Here is a 21,123-nt window from a genome sequence, read left to right as displayed (position 1 = left end):
TTTCTGCAGTTTTCTTGGCAAGTCCCAAAAGTGCTTTTTCAAGAGGCAAATGGATCTTCTGTTTTTTCTTTGACGACATTTCGCTTCTCATCCAAGAAGCTGAAGGAGAGCTGAAGAAGCTTCTTGGATGAGAAGTGAAATGTTTTCAAAGAAAAATCAGAAAGTCCAGTTGCCGCTTGAAAAAACACCTTGGAAACAACCTGACCTGAATTGACCAAAAATCTCCATAGACATTTTTCTTGGTAAGGTTTTCCAGAAGTGGTTTGCCATTTGACTCCCCTGTAGAGCTTAGAGAAAGTGACTGAACCTAAGGTCTTCATCTGGCTTTGTGACTAAGGTGGACCTGAAAGCTCGTGGTCTTTCAGTTTGTAGTCAGATGCCTTAACCTCTGCATCAAATGAGCTTTCCTTTCATCTGTACCTAAAGTTAATTAATTATAGGGAAATCACAATTTTTCCTAACCAAGGGGCAAACCAACTGAACATAATGGAAGGGTAGATATTTCACTGATAAAATATTTCTATATTATTGTCGATCAAAACAGAATGCAAGATAATTTCAGAAAAATAACAGAAGTGTTTTGATCAACAAGTTTCCAGAGCATTTTTGCCTTTGTTTGAAAAATCATTTGTGATAGGAAGTAACATTGTACAGGATATGATATCTTTTGTGAACTTTGTACAAGTTGTTCTTTTTGGTAAGAAGTCACTGCCACACATAGAAAAAGATTATAGATTCTTACATTTCTTGCTAACTGCTACATCTGACATAGAAAAAAAGTTCTAATTGTTAACTTTAGAATTCAAGCTCCAAAATGAGATGAAGTAAAGTGATGTGGAAATGTTTCTGTTATATTTGTAATCCAGGTCGGTTTGCTGACACTTGAAAGTCTATTTGATATTATAATTGTGGTGATCCTTGAGAGATGAATATCTATTTGTGAATGTAAGTCTGGTACCTTTGATCCTGAAGTAGGACACTGAACGCTGCTATCTTTGCAATCAGAAGAAGTAGGTGGTCTCAGGAAGAATGTATATGGAATCATTTAATCTGACTCTAATTTAAAAGCAAACAGACTAAGAGAAGGAGGAAAGTATATCAAAGGCATTTCCAACTGGGCAAATTAATTTTTGCAAATGACCCATTTGTTTCCTATTACCTGAAGTAAAACTAATAATTCTCGCTATCTCGCCCAAACAATCTAGTTTATAGACTTTTACCCAAGCATTCTTCTTGACATCTGACCAAATGTATTCTCTATTATATATAGTAAAGTTATTTTTTCCAGGATGTATTTACTTTCTATGTAATATCAAATTATTCTGCTAAGCATTCAGTTTCTTCCTCCAGTAATTTTTATCAAGGTTTTTTTTTTCTTAAAACTTTGCATATTCCTTATGTTACAAGGAAGAACTGGGGAGACAAATTAAGGCTTCAAAATTTAAATTCTGCCAACATCTTTTCAAAATGGAAGCACTGAAATGGGGAAATGTAATCAAACACAGACTTAGTAGAGAAGCAGAACATATATGACAAAAAGTCATACAACTATCCTGGCCATTTAGTATACTATCACATGCATAAATCTATATATGCATATAATCATATATTTATCTTGAGATTTTTGCACACTAAAAATTTCTGTCTGTTATTACCTAACATGTTTAGATCAGATGAAAGCCTTGCATGATATACTAAGTAAATTGTTAACTTTGGTTAAGGTTTTGTGGCTTAGATATCATTTGTGTTTACTTTAATTTTTAGGATAGTGTGCAAATTCATAAATTGGGTTGATTTAGTAACCATATTGACCTTGTTGTGTGAATTCAACAAGCACCATCATTTCTGAAGAGTCAAAAATAACATGACTGTTCTATTTCTTAGGAAATTTTTTGATAACTTCCTTTAACATAAGATTCCAAACATAGATAACCCAGACAAGAACCCCAAAACTGGGTGATAAGCTATAATAATAGACTAAGAACATTAACAGAATAGATCTTCAGGAGGAAAATGAAAGGAATTTTAAATCTTTTAAGACATAAAATCCTTTAAAGTTTTTGCTTTAGTTTTGATTAATTTCTGAAAATTAATCAATTGATTATTGATTCAACCTTAAATAAAACTGTTTTACTAATAGTAGTATATAATCTTAATGAGTAATTTAGCACATAAGAATAAGTCTATAATATCTATCCATCTGTCTAACATGTATACTGCAAAATCAAGAAAATGAAATTTAATTTATTGATAAGTAGTTACTGTTTACCTACAACAGGGGTGTCAAACTCGATTTCATTGAGGGCCACATCAGGGTTGTGTTTGACCTCGGGGGCTGGGGTGGGCATGGCCAGCTTGACATCACTCATGTTGGGGGTGCATGTGGAGGCCCGAACTCCATTTTTGGCTGCAACAGCCTCCTGTAACCCTCTGCCAGTAAAATTGGAATTTGCAAGGGCCATGCATGCCCCCCCAAACTCTGTTTTTGCTGGCAGAGGCACCATGGGATGATCCTTTGCTATTTCCAGGGCAGTCTCGCGGGCCAGATCTAAGCACTCCGTGGGCCGGATCTGACCCATGGGCCTTGAGTTTGACAACTCTGACCAGGCTGGTTCTTTTTGAACAAGATGTAGTTTCCATTACTTTTAACTTTCTGAGTGACTAAGAATTCTAGTCTATTTTTCCCCTTTTACACATTAAAAAGATTCCTGATACACTAATAGCAACATTTCAAGAGTGGAACCATTATTCTATCACTTCCTGGATTAGCCATGTTAACCCTGCAAAACTAAATCATCACACAGCCATTTTCAAAACTGCAAAAATGAGCCTTCTATTTTTCAAAATGCTTGGAGCTGCTGCAAGTATATTGACCATTTAAAAGTATTTTAAAAAAATTGCAGATACTTTCTGAAGTTTTGAAGTTAGGTCACTGTCTATCCATTTCTGGCATATGTTCCTTTAATAAAAGTAATAGATTAGAAATTTGCCAGATCTTGTCCAAAAAGTAATGTATAATACATAATAGGGGTTCACCTAGATTGCTAATCTTTAACCAGATGGTTTCTACAATTCTACATCTTGAGGTATAAAACGTATATATGAATCATAAAAATTATTGCATATAGTAAAACAATATGGAAATGGTCTCTGTTAATCTCCACAACTTCCAAAATGTTCCTCACTTTTTTGAGCTCCTAAGAATAGTTCCTCAGTTTTTGAAGTTTACTAAACTCACTAGTGTTAGTTGGAAAACTGCACAACCACATACTTTATTCAGTGATATTAGAGGTTATTAGGGAAAGTACAATTGTGAACTTGATTTTGTTTCTGTATAACTAGAGCAGTAGCTGAAGGGGTAATATATTCCAGATTGCCCGCTACATGAAGACCTCTACGCTAGCTAAATTCAGCAAGGTGAATGTCGCTGGGATTTGTTTTACAGGAAGATTTCATTTTCTTGTTTTGGAGGGGTTAAGTGAGCAACTTCAACCACTGCTTCCCTTTGGGGATTACGCTACAGAAAACAGCTCCGATATCCCCAGAGAGCAGAGAAGCAGAGAGCGGCTGTCAAAAAAATAGAGCTGGATGCCATGAATCAATGTGTTCCCCAGCCACCTTCGCTCCATTCACTTCCCAACCAGGGCTGTCCAGTTTTGTGCAGTGACAGCCCCTCAGCAGCCACCAGCGTGAAGCTGTCAAATTCACCCCAGACAGGTTTTGATCACAGGGGAGCCTATGTCCAGGTTATTCTGGAGAGAAAGAGGTGAAATATTTCGTGCCTTACGAGTCTTTCTGATGCTAGCGAGGAGTTGGTGGGGGGGAGGACTACATCCTTAAGTTCAGAAACTTTTGAGCAAAGTCTGTCAAAAAGTACTCGTGTCAAAGCGCCATTGAAGAGAATGAGGGCTGTAAGAGAAACATGTATATTTATTAGCAGGTGGCTAATTATTTGGGTATGAGATGGTTGGCAAGTAGAAGGTCTCTTTGAAGATAACTTCAGGGACAATTTAACATAAAATTATAACAATGTCAAGTCTAATAGATCAGTCCAATGCATCCCTATAATGGCTAATTTCAAAACTGTTGACACCTGCTTACCCAACCTCATTATCCTGTCTATACTACCTGCATCCTCCATATACTACTTTATTGTTCTGCCTTAATTTCCACACACATATCACATTCTCATTGCTCTGTGTATTATTTTCTATCTCAACAAGAAACAGAATGTATATTTCCAGCCTGCCATCCTCATAATAGCTACTACGGGAAATTTCTGGTGATGGTATGAAGATACTAAATTGTTGAGAATGGGAATTCATGCTACCCCTTATAATCTGGAGATTATTCACATCTAGCTTTGCTATTTTGTCTCACTTATGTTTAGTATTATAAGAGATGGTTGAAACTATATTTTGAATAAAACAGTAAATATATACTGTTTTCTTGTAAAATTGTCATGAAGAATAATCCAGGGTCCACTAAAATTCATGGTAATTTTTTCCTTGTTATTTTAGAAGCATGAGAACAGATGTAAATATTCAGATGATACAGCTTTAAAATAATTGCAAGTGAGTTATGTTGTTATGAAAAAGATTGATAATAGATATATCCATTTTTATTGAATATTAAGTATATACTGTCAGCAAATATGTTTGCCAGAGACAGAAATATATGCATAAGTATTCCACAAATTGTGTTGCCTTATCATGTTATCATTTCTAAACATACTTATGAGGGAAAAGATCTACCATGTTCATCTCAGTCAGTATTATGTATAAAATTACAAATATGCAATGTAGGACTATCGTGCTTATTTAAAGACTGTCCCATAGAGTGTGCATTCTCCTATTTAGAAAGTAGTAGCAGAAATAATTGCATTGTTCCTGGTAAATTAATGTTGTACAAAGGTACCTTTCATTTATGTTGGCTGAAAACAAGTTAAAAAGGAAAATCTGGATTGCCATTTTCCTGAACTGAGTTAGTGAAAGTAAATCCCCAAAAGCTCTGATTAAGATGTGGCAAACTCTTCCAAATCTTGAAGACCAGAGTCAGTTTGACACTTAATTAATCCCTTGGCTTTTGTTGAATCTTGTCTGTTTATATTCTTGAAATCATTAAGTTATAGCTTTTCATATTCTGCCAGTTATCTTTCTTGGATTTGAATTAAGCAAAGTTCTGTAACTGAATTACTACTGATTTCTGCTCTAGTTGGAGCTACAACTCTAGGGAAGTAATCTTCAGATAATCTTGTAGAAATCTATTACATTCCTGAAGAGATTCTGAATCTAGTCAGCAGCACTTCCACTTAGTAATATAGGCAGTATGGAATTATTGAACAAGGCCAGTATATTACTTTATAATCTACACACAACATGATCTAATCAACAGCCCTAATGTGTCTCTCAAACCCCTCTTCTTTCTTCCATAGTGGGTATGTTTCCTGTAAAAGAACCAAGGCTGAAATACTTTTAATACAGAAAAATTTATTTTACTATGAGCCACAGTGAATTTGCTAATCTCAGATATTGTTGTTTTCTGAGTAAACAAATTAATATAGCTTTCCCGGTGGAATATGTAACTGTACTATATTCCACAATATCAGATATGACTCAGTGTCATTCAACAGCTGATGGTGTGACTGGTAATTAGATATCAAGATGCCATGTGAAGAACATTTAGTGCCCTCAATTTTTCCTATTTGTGCTGGTTCAATGCTAACATCTGCCACAAAGTTACCTTTTCTTATTTAAGCTATTATTATTAACAATGGTGAGAATTCAATCCATTATCCATGGCTATCAAAGGAAAAAAAATACATCAATACTTAGGCGTACATTGCTATAAGTGCTCTGAGATTTCTCAAATGTCAAAAAGAATTATTTCCTGTGAGCCTTTCTCTGTTTTTTTTTCAATGAAGAGAGTCATTCATTGTACATATTAGGATTGGGAAAAGCTTTGAACGGATGCTTCAATTTATTGAAGCTTTGATCAAGTCACTCCATCAAAGGAGATTTATGAAATGGTGTGGGGACCTGCTTGGGAGCAACAGATCAAAACAGGTGGCTTCAAAGCATATTGTAGCCTCTGGAAACACACTACAGATTTCCTTACATTTCTATTGCTTGTGTGATGTATAGTGTTGTATCTTTATTTCCATGAGGATGGAGGTTGAGTGGCATTTTGAGATGTTTGACATTGATACGAATAGCCAGTCAAGGAGTTTCATCTTATCAATCCTGGGAGGTTGCTTTGTTTGTTTGTTTGTTGAGATGGCAAAAGTACCATTATTTAGGGTTTCATATTTTTCACAGCTCTCAGCTTCTTTAATGTGGCCAGTCATAAATCTTTGCCCTTCCTACCTGAATCCTACTCTTTGGTATTGATGCTGAAAAAACTTTTATTTATTATAATGAGCTCAAGGCTACCTGTGCAAGGCTACACATCCCTGGGTCAAACCAACCAAGCTTTCTCAAGTTACATTTGAGTTTATATACTTTAAGCCAGTGGTTGCCAACCAGTGGGCTTGGGACCATGAGTGGTCTGCAAGAAAAATTTGGTGGTCCACAGAGAAATGTCACCCCCAAAGCACTCCCCAAAGCAATTAATCCAGGCTGCGCGGGAACACAAGGCTGTGTTGCCCACATGGTCTGCAGGAACACAAGGCTTGTGTCGCTTGCATTGTGAACAACATGAGGTAGTGAGGGGAGGGGAGAAAGGGTAGAGGGGGGAGATCTTGCCCCTCCCATGCACCTCGCTTGGCAACCAGGCTGTTTCTTTCCACTTCTTTCTTCTTCTGTTTTTGGCTGCAGGCAAGGAAAGTAGCAAAAGTCTTTCTCTCCCCCAAACTCCACCAGAAATGAGTCTTTGGGACCCTGCAAGGCATCCTGCTCCAAGAGGCTGTGCCAGTGTGACAAGTCTCACAAAGACTCATTTCTGGTGGAGTTTGGGGAGAGAAAGAAAGACTTCTGCTGCTTCTGCTGCTTTCCTTGCATGAAGCCAAAAGTCTCTCTCTGTCCCCTTGAGAATGGAGCTGGAGACAATATCCTGCGATCCCAAACAAAGAATGATCAATCCGTAGGAAAATGGGATGGGGAATTTTTCTGCAGACTTTTTGGGGGGATTTTCCCAGCGTCTTTGGTCCGCGGGATTTAAAATTATAAGTTTGGTGGTCCCTGAGGTCCAAAAGGTTGGCAACCCCTGTTTTAAGACACTCAACTGTGAATGAATTGGCACCAGGATAAAACACAAAAGCATAGCCTAAGCATTATTCTTTTATTAACAAGGACAAGAAAATAGTACTGTTTCTTGAGACAACTGCTTTCACTTTATTTTGTCTGTCCTTATATAGCAATGTGTTCCACTGTACCAGCCTGTTCTTCTGAATTTTACCAACTAGTCACAACTCTGGCATAATCACATTCTTCCAATGATGAGTGTTTTTTTCCCCAAGAGAGGCCAATCTTGCAGCCCACAACTACTAACACCAAAACATCCCTACACATAGGAGCAAATCATCCATCCCTCAGTATATTGCCAAGCCTGACAGCACAAAAAAATGTGAAAAAATAAGGGATTGCTTTAAAACTGTTTTTAAAAGTTTTAAATTTTAAATTGAATTACTTTGTGCTTTGACATGCTTTCCTAATTCTGTTCTGTCTGTCTTAAAAGATGTAAAGTGGAAATCGTTAAAAAAAAAATAATGTGGTGATGTTCTTAAAGATATCCACCAAAACCTGGATGGATAATATCCTCTAAACCAGGGCTGTCAAATTCCCAGACCATGGGCCAGATGTATCACATGCAGGCCATGCCCAGGCCCAGTTTAGCAAAGGGTGGAAAAGTCCTGATACATCACGTGACACCACTGTGACAATGTGAATTTGACACCCACTCTAAACAGTCTACTATTCCTGCTTATTTTCTCCTATTTTGACCCCCCCAAAATGAAGCCACTGACTGTATTCATCTTGAGGCTTCCTCATGATAACACAGAGAGTAATGTTTTTCTAATTAAATCTCAAACCACAAAGCAGCTTGAGAATCAAATGGGTTTTCTCTCCAATCACAGACTTAAATTGAATCGTGTCCTTATCAAATCTCAACTATCCAATTCTAATTGTATCAGAGTAGAGTTGCAAGGGTCTCATGTACATTCATGTTCATGTGGAGGCGCACTTGAAATTCTTAAAAATTTCCAGCACAGTATCAGTGCAAACTGTGCAGAACTGTACTGAGCTTATATATCATTGGCAAATCAATATCTTCTTATCACTTAGCAGGCAAACTTTTTTTCTTGAGTTCTTTTCAATGTTTCCTTTTTAAAATAAATCTTGAATTATTCTCAAAAAGTTTATTCCTCAGTGCTTGAAGAGTATCCTTGACAGAAGTCATTTGGCTGTGCATAATTAAGCTAGCTAGTAATGCGGTCATGGAGTATATGCTTGGTTGCCTTCAAAGGTATCCTTTCTAACCAAGATGAGAAAAACAAGCTTGTTTACAAAGGTTACACATTTTTCAATCTATAAACCCCACAGTTGCTATTTCCCTTGAACCATGCAGCGTTCAATAGCATAGTAAATTATGATAAAAAGTTAAAAGATAAATTTCAACCCTTAGGTCCCAAAATTGATTTATTGTGTCCTGTGTCTTTGATTTATTAAAAACATGCTGATGATTAATATACTCTACATGAAATATATAGGAGTATTATAACCTAGATATTCACAATCCACAGGTATGTTCTTCATTCTCAATAATATTTTTATTTGGAGCACCCTTGTTAAATGTCAACCAGGATAGTCAATATTGTTAACTTTGATTCCTAATGGCTGAGGAACCTAATGGTTAAATCAACACCCCTGCAACTTTCATATAACTTGACTAGGGCTATTCCAATGTGTAGCTTTTATATTTTCCATATTGAATTTGCCCCACAGGTATACTTTTTAGCTTCATCAAATAGTTTCTGATATAGGAGTCAGATGGAAATAAAAGTGCAGTAAAAAAATGTAAAATTCAGCCTGGAAAAGTATTCAATGTATCATTTGGGGATAGAAGTGGGAGGCTGTATGTTACCGTAATTATTTTCTAACTATCCAAGGAAGCCCTGACTCTTACTAGAAAATAAATTGAAAGCTATAATACCATCACAGTTTCCCCAGAACCGATTCCCCTGTTTTAAATATCCAGACACTGGATATTGGAGTAAGTTTATCTAATCTCTTATTGCTGCAGATTCTCTCTGAAAGCAAGTTAATTCCACCAGAAATTTAGTTATCCTGTATAACTAAAGAAAAGCTAGCCTTGAAAGTCGGCAATAAAGAGTTTGTTGTTTCTTTTGTGAAAATAGGAAGGGATATCCTTTGTTGGAAAGGACATTGGGCACTGGAGAGGATCTACTGTGTATAGATCCATTAAAAACTTTTACAAGGACCTACCTAGCTATGTGGATTGCTGCAAACACTATGATAAAATTAATAAGCAAAACCTGTAAAGGTTTTCATAGGGACTACAACTTGCTTTTTGAAAACATTCCTTGCCTCATTTGAGGGTTGAAGCATTTATTTATTCATCATGAATAAAATTTATATAGCCACCCTATCTCACCAACTGTGCCTCTGAGCAGTGTACAACAATCCAATAACAACAAATACAAAATCAGGCAATTTAAACATATAAAATCAAGCATAAAATAAAAATTATAAAAAAGCTAACCCTAGGCAAAGGGAGTATATGAGTGGGTACATAGCTCCGGGAACCCTAGAACTGGTTACATAACCATGTCTTGAGGGACTTCTGGAATATCAAAAGGAATGGAGTAAACTTAATTTCAGGAGGAAGAATGTGTCAGGCCAAGCCTAAGAATGGCATAGAATAACCCAGAGTCTTGCCAGACTAAACTGACATTACCCTCAGCCTAATTATTTATCCTGGGAGATTCTAGGGAGTGGCTATCATAACTCTCTTCTTCTGTCTTCTATCCAGTTATGGAATATGTTGTCTCTTGTCTCATTCCTCTCCTTGGAATGAGTTTCCTCCTTCCCAGGAAACTGCCACTTCATTGAAGTTCATCAGAATACCTTGCCCTTTATAGATATAATCATCAGAGAATGTTCCACAAGGCAGGTGCCAGAGCAGAGAATATGTCTCCAGGGACCCACCAAATGTAGGTCCATAGCTGATGGTTCCCACGGTAAAAGCAATTTTTTTTTTTTGCACTGTACCACATTTCAGCCCATGGAAAAAAAACGTGTGATGGAAATACTTGGCTTGCATTTAAAAGGAAAAAGGATGGAATATAATAATGGGTTGAAAGCAACTGTGTTGTCCTGGAATATATTCTCCTATTCTGTTGGGTGGGTGGGTGGGTTTCCGCCTAGTTGAGAATTCTAACATTATGTTTGTCTTCTACAATCCAATGTTAATCTATGCCTTGCTGTTTGATAAGCCTCTCATATCAAGTACACTTTCAATCACTACAAGAGATGCATTTTGTATAGGTTACAAAAAAAACTAGCATACATAAATGAAGAAAACATTACACATGATATGTGTACTGTAGTGCTCCCACATCTGTAAGAATAATAGAAATATTGTTAACTGATTGTTCCATGGGCAAGAGCATGAGTTGAACTAACTCAAACAGGAATGATAAATACTGTAAAGAAATAAAACCCCAAAAGTATATCAGGCTCTAATCAACAATGTTGGGACATGACAGAACTGGGGCTATCAGAGGAATCCCAAAAGTGCTTTTTCAAAAGGCTTTTTTTTTTTGAAAGACAAAAGGATTTTCTTGGTTTTTCTTTAAAAACTTTTTTGCTTCTCATCCAAGAAGCTTCTTCAGTTCATGGTTGTCCCAAAGGTGGAAAAAGCAGCTTTGAGTCAACCATCACCTGGAAGGTTGAGAATCTTCATAGACATCAGAGAAATCATTTTCTTTTTCTATATAACCCTTTTCCATGTGTAACCTACCCAGTGTTTATATTTTTTAGTTCTACAGTTAAGGATATTTGTTTGATTGTGGTCCAGATGAGAAGATACAATATTGTGGTCTTCCCAATGGAGAATAACATTCCTTAGAGCGTGGCAATTTCCCATTATGAAATGCTTCTGCCAGGAATTAAAGACCTATTTATTTAATTGGGCATTCAACCATATGAAAATGTTAGCAATGAAGATTTATGGTTATTGCCTTTTTACTAGTGTGTATTGTTGAACAATTTTAGGTAAACATTTTTGGGATTTAGGTTGAAAATGATCCATGGTATCAGGGAAATGTCATTATACTCAGGAATACCTTGAGATTTGTAGAAGTATCCAAAATATTTCAAAAAGAATTTTAAAGTGCATATATACAAAAACACTCTCATATCCCCAAGTAAAATATTCTGCTGACAATTATAGGCACAGATTATCAAATGTTGAAATAGAAAAACAAACAAGAAGTGAAAAAATATATTGGGCAGTCAAATACATTTTCCTATGTACATTTTATGTAATACAGTATGTAAGATGCTAGAGAAGGAAAACAGAATAGATTACAAACTGAAATGCCAAGTAGGATCAAAATCTATAAGGAGTCAAGAAACAGTCTATCTAGCAATGGATATACCAATTCAGTGAATTCACTTATCAGTTGCTTGAATTGTATATAAATGTCACATATTCAAGAATGCCCTCTTTTTTCTTCAAAATGTTCACCTAATTTATGTCTTACTCTTGGTAAGGTCCTTTACCTTACACAGATGTAATCCTATCACATTCCTCTTAGACAAAATATTTTAAGGATTTTGAGGTTATGACTTAAGTGTCACGTCAGTAGTTCTGAGTTGATTGACTATGAATTTAGAAAAAGCTCTATTATTTTTAAGGCTAAGTCTTGCAGTTCATAAAAATGGAAAAATCTGTGGATCTCTATCATTGTATAAACATGGTATTGTTTATCGTTGGGCCAGAGATGTTCTCTTCTTCATTCTAGAAATACCATGTTTCATTTTTCACATTTATTACCCTGCTGTATTTAATGGAAAAATCTGAACTCACTGATGGCAAACAGATGGCAGAGTCAACATTAACAGTTTTTCAACATTCTATTCACATTCTACTTACATTCAAGTAAATATCAGGAATTCCTTGCAGATTAGTTAGCACTTCCTGAAGGTCAATAAACTGAATGGTTTGTGCCATAGGGATACCATGGATCACACAGAACCCTATCCCCAGGCCCATTATTGTATGAGAATCTCTCTCTTCCTCTCTTTCTCTCTCTCCTCCACCCCACCCCTAAATGCATGAGTAAGTTAGCAGAGTATTATAGGCTTCAGTCCTGGAAACTAAGTTCCATAGCATTCTATCAACTTAAATATGTAAAACAATAATGCATATGTACATAACACAAAGACACTCACGCACACCAGGCATGGACATAATATACAGGCAGACATACACTCACACAAAGACAAAGACATCCAATTTAAAACTAGTGAATTTAAGATTTTTTAAGATCAATTTTAAAATTTAGAATCTACTGTCTGAGTGCATTTAAAAAAGAAGCAAAAGGAAGTTATTGTCATAGCTGTATGCCAGAAACAAATGTTTACTATTCCTGATTACGACTATTTGCCTTTAGAATATATGTGAGTATGTGTACATGCATGCGCATGCGTGCACACCCAAACTCATACATACACACACAAACACACACACACAGACCCCTCAGGTGTCTAAGTAAAAGTATGAAATCAATTATTTGAGGATGCAGCTCCTGAATCATTTGATACCTGGATTTATTTTAAAGTTTTTATCAGCAGAAAAAAAGTCAATACCACTTGAAAAGTCTCAGAAAATTTAAAAGTTTTCATTTTGGAAGGAATGAAATCATTTTAACAGAGAGCAAATAATTTTGTTTATTTACAGATGATAATGAATGTGCAAATGCCACACAACTTTGTGGAGAAAAGGCAAACTGTACAAACACTATGGGAAGCTACTTCTGCATGTGCAAAGATGGATACAAATCTAGTAATGGCAACGCAAGCTTTGTAACCAATGATGGTACTTCATGTAGAGGTAAGATCCCAGGAGATTCCCTGTTCATTTACTGATGTTTTATTCCATAAACATTATGTCCCTTTCTGCCTTTTCTGTTTATTCTGTTCCTTAAAATGTTCTGATAGATAAATTATAACAAAAATATTTTTAAAAAGACCCTAGCATTATTATACTAAGTGAATTTAATATATTTTAGCTCTATATAATTTTGTATGTATCCCTTTGGGATAATTTAATACATAATGGTTTACCTATAAGGTAAAAGTTTCCCTGTCAGTCATGTCCAATTCTAGGGCACAGTGCTCATCTCTGTTTCTTAGCCAAGGGAGCCAGTGTTGTCTGAAGACAATTTCTGTGCACCTGTGGCCAGCATGACTTTATATCAAAGGGGCACAGAACTCTGTTATCTTCTCACCAGAGTGGTATCTATTAATCTACTTGCATTTGCATGCTTTCAAACTGCTAGGTGGGCTGAAACTGTCAAGTAACAGGAGCTCATCCGTTGCGCAGAGCTTGGGTCTCAAGCATGGCCTTTCAACTCTACAGTTGACAACCACAGAATCTTTAACTGTATTTAAAGTATGTAATTATTTACTTAAATACTAAGTAAAATATTAAGTGCTTCTTACAAACCCTTAACATTTTACATGGCATTTAACTTAGTATATAATCTTGAAGAAATTTATTTTCCATTAGGGGAAGGAATGTGATACTATTCTTCTACTTTTCCAGTCCAGGAAATAATAAATCAGTATATTTTGGGGACAAGTATAAAATCCCTGTGTTGATATTATCTTCTTCAAGTCACATCTCTCTAAAGTAAAGAGATGTGACTTGAACAAGATAATATCAACAAAGGGATTTTATACTTGCCCAAAAATAAACTGATTTATTATTTTTAGGGCTGTAAAAGTCCTAAAAAAAGTATTTCCCCAAGTGAAATAAATTTCTGTGCAGTTATATGTTTTTTACTGTATTCACTGAAGCATGGGGGATTAAAAATTTGATTCCCTAAATATTTTCATGTTAGGACAATTACATTCTCTCTCCCTCTCTCTCTCTCTCTCTCTCTCTCTCTCTCTCTCTCTCTCTCTCTCCCTCCCTCCCTCCCCCTCCACCCTCTCTCTCTCTCTGTGTATGAAACCAGTCTAAAAAGTGAGTCCTTCAAGCCCTGCATCAGCCATGAAAAACCAACTGGGTGATTTTGGCCCGGTCACTCTCTTAGCCCAACCCACCTCACAGGGTAGTTGTTGTGGAGAAAATAGGAAGAGGACAATTGGATGTGTTTGCCACCTTGAGTTATTTGTAAAATAAGAAAGGTGGAATACAAATAAATACATAAAATATTATGGTAGAATTGGTAGAAAACTCTCGTTTCTATAACCAATTTTTGAACGGAAGTATCTCAAATGAGCTAATTTACAGGATGCATCCAGAATCTATGAACCATTCCTCCTGAGTCAAGAAAATTACAGAAATTTGGCTGCTTTAGCACTGCTTGACTGCTGCTGTTGATGATGCTCCTGCTGCAATTACATGCTACATATTTTTAACAGGGAGGAAGGAAGGAAGGAAGGAAGGAAGGAAGGAAGGAAGGAAGGAAGGAAGGAAGGAAGGAAGGAAGGAAGGAAGGAAGGAAGGAATATAGCACTCTCTCTCTCTCTTCCTCTCTCTTGCTCACTCGCTTTCTCTCACTCTCTCACGCTCACTCTCTGTTTAGTTTATCCCAATTTTTGAGCACCTGTGTAGTTCAATACATTAAAATCTAATTTATCCTATCATCATAAGAAAAAGTTAACATTTCCAGTTTCTCAGAAGTTTTGTTAAAATGAGGCTTATATAAGCTTCACTTTTATTAAACCAAACTTCATGAATAAAACTAAACATAAACACTTATCCACATAATGATGTACTGCTTTCTCCAACATAATATTATCCAAATGTTCTAAGATGCTACATGGCAAAGTCCTAAGGACTCCCGTGCTAATTTAACTTCTTAAGGAGTTTTTTCAGGAGTTCTCATTGTTGGAATGTTCTCATGCGAGGAAAAAAAAAGATAGGAGGTTCTTCTATACCTATCCATTCATCTGAATTCAGATCACACATTCTTTTCCATTAACAATTAAAATAGAGGTGATGATAAACTTTATATTACAATGTGCTATTATAATTGTTGATTGTTTAAGTGATGTGCAGCCACATTTTATCAACTCCCAAAAGCTTACAGCAATTTAAAATGCAGCAACAGTAAATTGTCCACAGTAAAGTACAATATAAAACAATTTAGCATAATAAAGCCAGCACAAATCTCAAGTTCAGCCTCAAGCCTTCCCTAAGCAATTCAGTTTGCTAACAAACTTATGGAAGGCTTCTACAAATGACATCAATTGTGTTCCCAAAGAGAAGTTGTTCCAAATTACTAGCGCCTCATTGAAAAATAGTTCTTGACCTCAATGCTCCTTGGCTCCCATGGGATAGCACAAATTGTTTAATGCTGACATATACATATAGGTAGTCCTAAACTTATGATCAAATTAATGAGACATTTGTTAAGTGAGTTTTGTCCCATTTTGCAATCTTTATTGTCACCATTGTTAAGGGAATCACAGTTGTTGTTTTATCTGCCATCCCTATTGACTTTGCATGTCAGAAGGTCACAAAAGGTAACCATCATAAAGATAAGTCAGTTGCCAAGCATCTGAATTTTGATCACTGCTATGCAATGATGGGATTCAAAAAAATTTATTACTGGTTCTGTAGTCATGGCTTGATGGGCATGGTGTGGCTTGGTGGGCATACTGCAAATCTCCATTTCCTCTCCACCCCACTAACCTGCTTTCCAGCTCCGCTCTCCTTTGCAGGGCAACCAAATCAGCTGGAACTCAAGAAGCAGAGAATAGATGGGGGTGGGGCCAGTCAGAGGTGGTATTTGCCAGTTCTCCAAATTACTCAAAATTTCCGCTACCGGTTCTCTAGAACTGGTCAGAACCTGCTGAATGCCACCTCTGTTGAAATGGTCATAAGTGTGAAAAATGGTCACACATAATTTTTTTCAGTGCTGTTGTAACCTTAAATGGTCACTAAATGAACTGTTGTACGTTGAGTTGTACCTGTATTAAGATTAATATCAATTCATATTTAAATTTATTTAATATAAACCACTATTAATGCCATTAAAGCTAAAACTAGTAAACATTTGGAAGGGATGAGTTTTCTGTGCTGTAATGGAGCTCTAATTATCTATATGAAATTATACACCAACTGATAAGTGATAAAAAATTCAGTAGATTAATTTGAACTGCATTTCTGAAGATAATCAGAAATAATCACAGATCCATTAAATCTATTCTGCAATAATGCAACCAAATTTTTCCCGGGAAGTATAATGTCTTTGGCCAGTCTAGCACAAGTATACACAGAATTAAAAAGTAATTGAGGTGTATGTGTATTTTTAATTGTTAATAAATCCATACCATGTTATCCAATTGTATTATTAGAAAAGCCTCACTTGCATTGTCCATCCACAATAAATCCCTGAACTGCATTTTGAGTTTTTAAAAAAATCTTAAATGATACCTGGAAAAATCCTTATAAATTATTTACATTCATAATTAACCTCTGTCATTTGCACTGATAATTTTGAGCCATGGTAAATTATTCATGTCAAACTCTGCATAGTATTTATTATGTTTTAGAGGGAAAATGCTGCTAATATTAATGTATGCATTAATTTTTAATATTCTATTTATAACTGCCATTTTAAACCTGACTGCTTTGCAGTATATTATTTTGTCAATCACATCAAAAAAAAAAAATCACTGTAGCCTGGTTTAAGTCCATCCCTGGAGAAGCAGTTATACAATTTTATGGGATGTATTTAGGACACAGCCTCCTATATGCAACTAATAGAAAGGAAAAACAATTTTGATAATGAGATTGGTCCCTAGCTGATCTCCGCAACCATGATGAAAATGGAAAAACTTGCAATTGGTCTTTTGTGTAACTTTATGTCTGTCTACACAGACAGACATAAACTTACACAAAAGACCAATTGCAATTATATACTTGATAAACTTGATTTTTTTTTTTACATGCACCATATACACTCTAGTAAAACAGTTCACCTTGATGAAAGTTTCCATATCTACAATTGTTATTCTATCTGGAAACTTGTTTCAGCAATCGTTGAAGTTAAAAAAAATGTAAACCAATCGGACAAATAGGACATTCTATGTAGCATAAGAAATGGGCTAACTTTGTATTCTATATTATAAACAGCATCATAGAAATGATTAAGCATGGGAAAAACATTTGGTACAATTTAGAGTTATTGTCCCAAATAAATGAAGACCAAGGGAGACATAATAGCAGTGTTCCAATATGTGAGGGGCTGCCACAGCAAGAAAGGGGTCAAGCTATTTTCCAAAGTGCCCAAAGGCCAGACCAGGAATAATGGATGGAAACTGATCAAGAAAAGATTCAACCGAGAAATAAGGATAAATTTTATGACAGTGAGAGCAAGATCAAGGGAGGTACTAACACCACTCTATAAAGCCTTAGTAAGACCACAGCTAGAGTACTGCATCCAGTTTTGTTCACACATTATAAAAAGGATGTTCAGACTCTAGAAAAAGTACAGAGAAGAGCAACCAGTATGATTAGGGGACTGGAGGCTAAGGCATATAAAGAACAGTTGCAGGAACTGGGCTTGGCTAGTCTAGTAAAGAGAAGGACCAGGGGAGACATGATAGCAATCTTCCAATATTTGAGGGGCTGCCACAGGGAAGAAGGGGTCAAGCTATTTTCTAAAGCACCCAAAGGCCAGACAAGGAATAATGGATGGAAACTGAACAAGGAGAGATTTAACCTGGAAATAAGGAGAAACTTTCTGACAGTGAGAACAATCAACCAATGGAACAGCTTGCCCTTGGACGTTGTGGGAACGCCATCACTTGAGACTTTCAAGAAGAGATTGGACTGCCATCTGTCAGAAATGGTATAGGGTCTCCTGCTTGGGTGGGGGTTGTACTAGATGATCTACAAGGTCCCTTCCAATTCTGTTATTCTGTTAATCTGTTAATGTAAGCTGCCTTGAATGTTGAAAGAACTGACATTAAATAAACAGATAATTATGACCCAGTGACACTTCTGTACTTTAGTAAAGAGTAGAAGGAATCACCGAAAGGTAATCGGGAAGTTATTTCAGAAAACGTCAAAGGCTTTAAATAGATGCAGAAGTTCACAGCCATGACAGCTTAATCATATCAATTGTTGTTTTTAATCAAGACTTCTCATCATTGATTGTAGCCCAGATAATCTTTAGATGATATTTAAGAATCATGTTCCAATTTTCAAAATGTTGTGTTTAATATATCTAATAAACATCAATCAGAGGCAATTCACCAGGAAATATGAATGTGGTTTCCAGCTATATAGGTAATAGAAAATACTTTATATCTTCCAGCATTAATATCTTTTTAGTGATTAACCCAAAGCAGGTGAAAAAGTGTATACTAAGGTCTACAATTGTTTGCAAAAAAGAAAAATAAATTATATAAATCAGCATTAGCTGTTATTCAATTGTTCAAATACATTGCAGGTTGTTATGGATAACCATATTAATTTATCTTTTTTACAATTAAACCTTACATTTTTCAATACTTCTCAACATTGGGAGGTTTTCAGCTTCTAAAGCAGAAAGAGAGAGATCTCGGAGCTTTAGATGGCTGTCAAAAGCTTTAGGCAGAACACTGAGAAATCTCTAAAAGTTGTTACCAAATCTAATTAGTTATTGAATTTATATCTCACTTCAATCTCTTGGCAATTTACAGTTTATGGATGGAGGAAATGAGCCCATAGTATGGTAAAAAAATAAACTCAACAATCACATAGCAATAAAAAAATAAAAGATATGCTGTAAGTCAGAAGTGTCAAACACACAACCTGCAAAATGCCTGCTGACCACAACACTCACAAGTGTGACCCAAACCAAATTAAAATGGAATGGGGAAATATTTAATTGAATTTTAAAAATTATAATGAAATGTATAATTGTTGTGACCATACATCCTTTATTATAAAGGGCAGTCCTTTATCCAAAAGCTATCCTTTAGATTTATTTTTTAACAATGTGCTTTTGACCTTTATTCTGGTTATTTCACTTTTACTGAACAAACGGTGCCCTTAATTCAGTCTTTCACATTCATGTGAAAAATATGGAACTGAATTTTCCATTTAAAATAAATTTATATATGTTTTAGATGTTTTTTGTACAATTCCAACTGCATTTTCTACAGTTTTTCTTGATTTTGTTCTTGAATTTTCTTCCACAAAGCTAAATTATAAACATAAACAGTATTTTAATTATCCTTACGCCTTCCAGATTTGCTCCTTTTTCAGGTTTATCTATTTTTTTCCAAGAAAATATGATCATACGCTTAATCTTACATTTTAAAATTTGGTAATTATTTGAATTAAATAATATAAATAGCCTATTGTCTTGTAAATGAAAAATAAAATAGACCCAGACTATACATTTAGCACTTAGCAATAGTACTTAGAGCTATATACTGCTTAACAGTGCTCTACAGTCCTCTCTAAGTAGTTTCAGAGACAGCATATTGCCCCCAATAATTTGGATCTTCATTTTACCAACCTCAGAAGAATGAAAGGCTGAATCAACCTTTAGCTGGTGAGACTCGAATTGCCAAACTGCTGGCAGCTGGCAGTCAGCAGAAGTAGCCTGCAGTACTGTATTCAAACCACTGCATCACTATGGCTCTTTATCTATTGCATATCTATGTATCTACTATTTCCTTTTTATACAGATACACATTGCATGGATTCCTGGTACAATGCATTAAAACCAAAAGAAGTCATCAGGATAATAATCTCAAATAATGCAGGCATAATTTTACACTAAAAGCATAACAGCATTAATTAAATTACTCCATCTGAAACACAACCATAGGCAAACCAATTACAGTGCTTAACCAAGGCCCTTCAGAACAACTTTATTTTAGTTGCTTTTCTGAAAGAGAGGATTGATGTTCTATTGTCATGTGGATTTGTAATTTCAGCCGACATAATAGAAGTTTCAGATTCAGGTATAATAAATTAAATGTGTGCTCATTATTGCTCTTTGCTCATGGGGTTTGTAGAAAATCCATTGTAGGTCTATATTTCAAGCTTTATCCTTGAGCTCATAATAATCCAATTGAATTAGTGTATGTTAGAAACTGTTTTCCCTTGATGCCTTCGATAAAATGAACATGCAGGCAGGGAATCCAGTCATAGTATAGGCCTCCCTCAAATCCACTGTGATTTTGTTGAATGCCTGCCTGGAGCCTCTGTGTAACCAGGGTTGTTGTTTTTTTACCAGAAATTTGTAACCTAGAACATCACGGTTGCCCATTTCATTGAAATATTTCCATACTTATATCAGAACTCCATGCAAATATATGACTTCCATTCCCCAATGTGTGCTCATTCACTATGGATATGAAAACAGATTTACTATATAACACACAGGAGGAAAGTGTCACAAACATATTGGGATTTTTCTTTCTTTAATAGAATAGCTGAATCCAAATTTTCATAATTAATCTCTTTGCATTTATTTAAGAGTTGCTCCCCTGTCTTCTTTTCCCTGTCATGTTTCCATTCCATCTTATTCTAACCTATTCTAGCTTTTCCTTGTGTAATCCATTTCCTGGTTCATCTTTTCTCAATTCACAGTTCAAAATATCAAAGAAACAGTGGCTGTTTCTTTGATAATTTGAGTTCTCCGTGTTGGTGATTAACTCATCATCTACATCTTTCAATATCTACTGTACCTGAACAGATGCTGAATCTTCTGGAACTCATTAGATCCTTCTTATGTAAAAGGACAAACTCACAATTTTATGTATCTCTGAGATTATCCTTTGATCATAATTTAGTCTTTAGTCCTAATTCCTTGGTTTCACTCCTACAGGTGGATGCAATTCATCTGCACATCTTTTACTAAGATTTATTATTCTCAGTTTATTATGTTTAGTATATTCAGGTAGCCCTCGACATATG

At 35.6% G+C, this 21,123-nt stretch overlaps 1 protein-coding gene across 1 annotated transcript in view; it reads left to right on the top strand.

Annotated features, from left to right (window-relative positions):
• Positions 1 to 21,123, top strand: part of ADGRL4 (adhesion G protein-coupled receptor L4) — a 103,373-nt gene that overhangs the window by 39,800 nt on the left and 42,450 nt on the right. The window contains exon 3 of the mRNA XM_026700223.2: positions 12,925 to 13,077. Within this exon, the coding sequence (XP_026556008.2) occupies positions 12,925 to 13,077 (153 nt within the window). The remainder of the gene's footprint in view (positions 1 to 12,924; positions 13,078 to 21,123) is intronic.

This window comes from Pseudonaja textilis, chromosome 3 (genome assembly GCF_049901715.1).
Source record: "Pseudonaja textilis isolate UNSWEBS1 chromosome 3, rPseTex1.2, whole genome shotgun sequence".
Lineage (NCBI taxonomy): Eukaryota > Metazoa > Chordata > Lepidosauria > Squamata > Elapidae > Pseudonaja > Pseudonaja textilis.
Note: the sequence above shows the minus strand (reverse complement) of the source record. Positions and strands in the feature narration are given on the sequence as shown.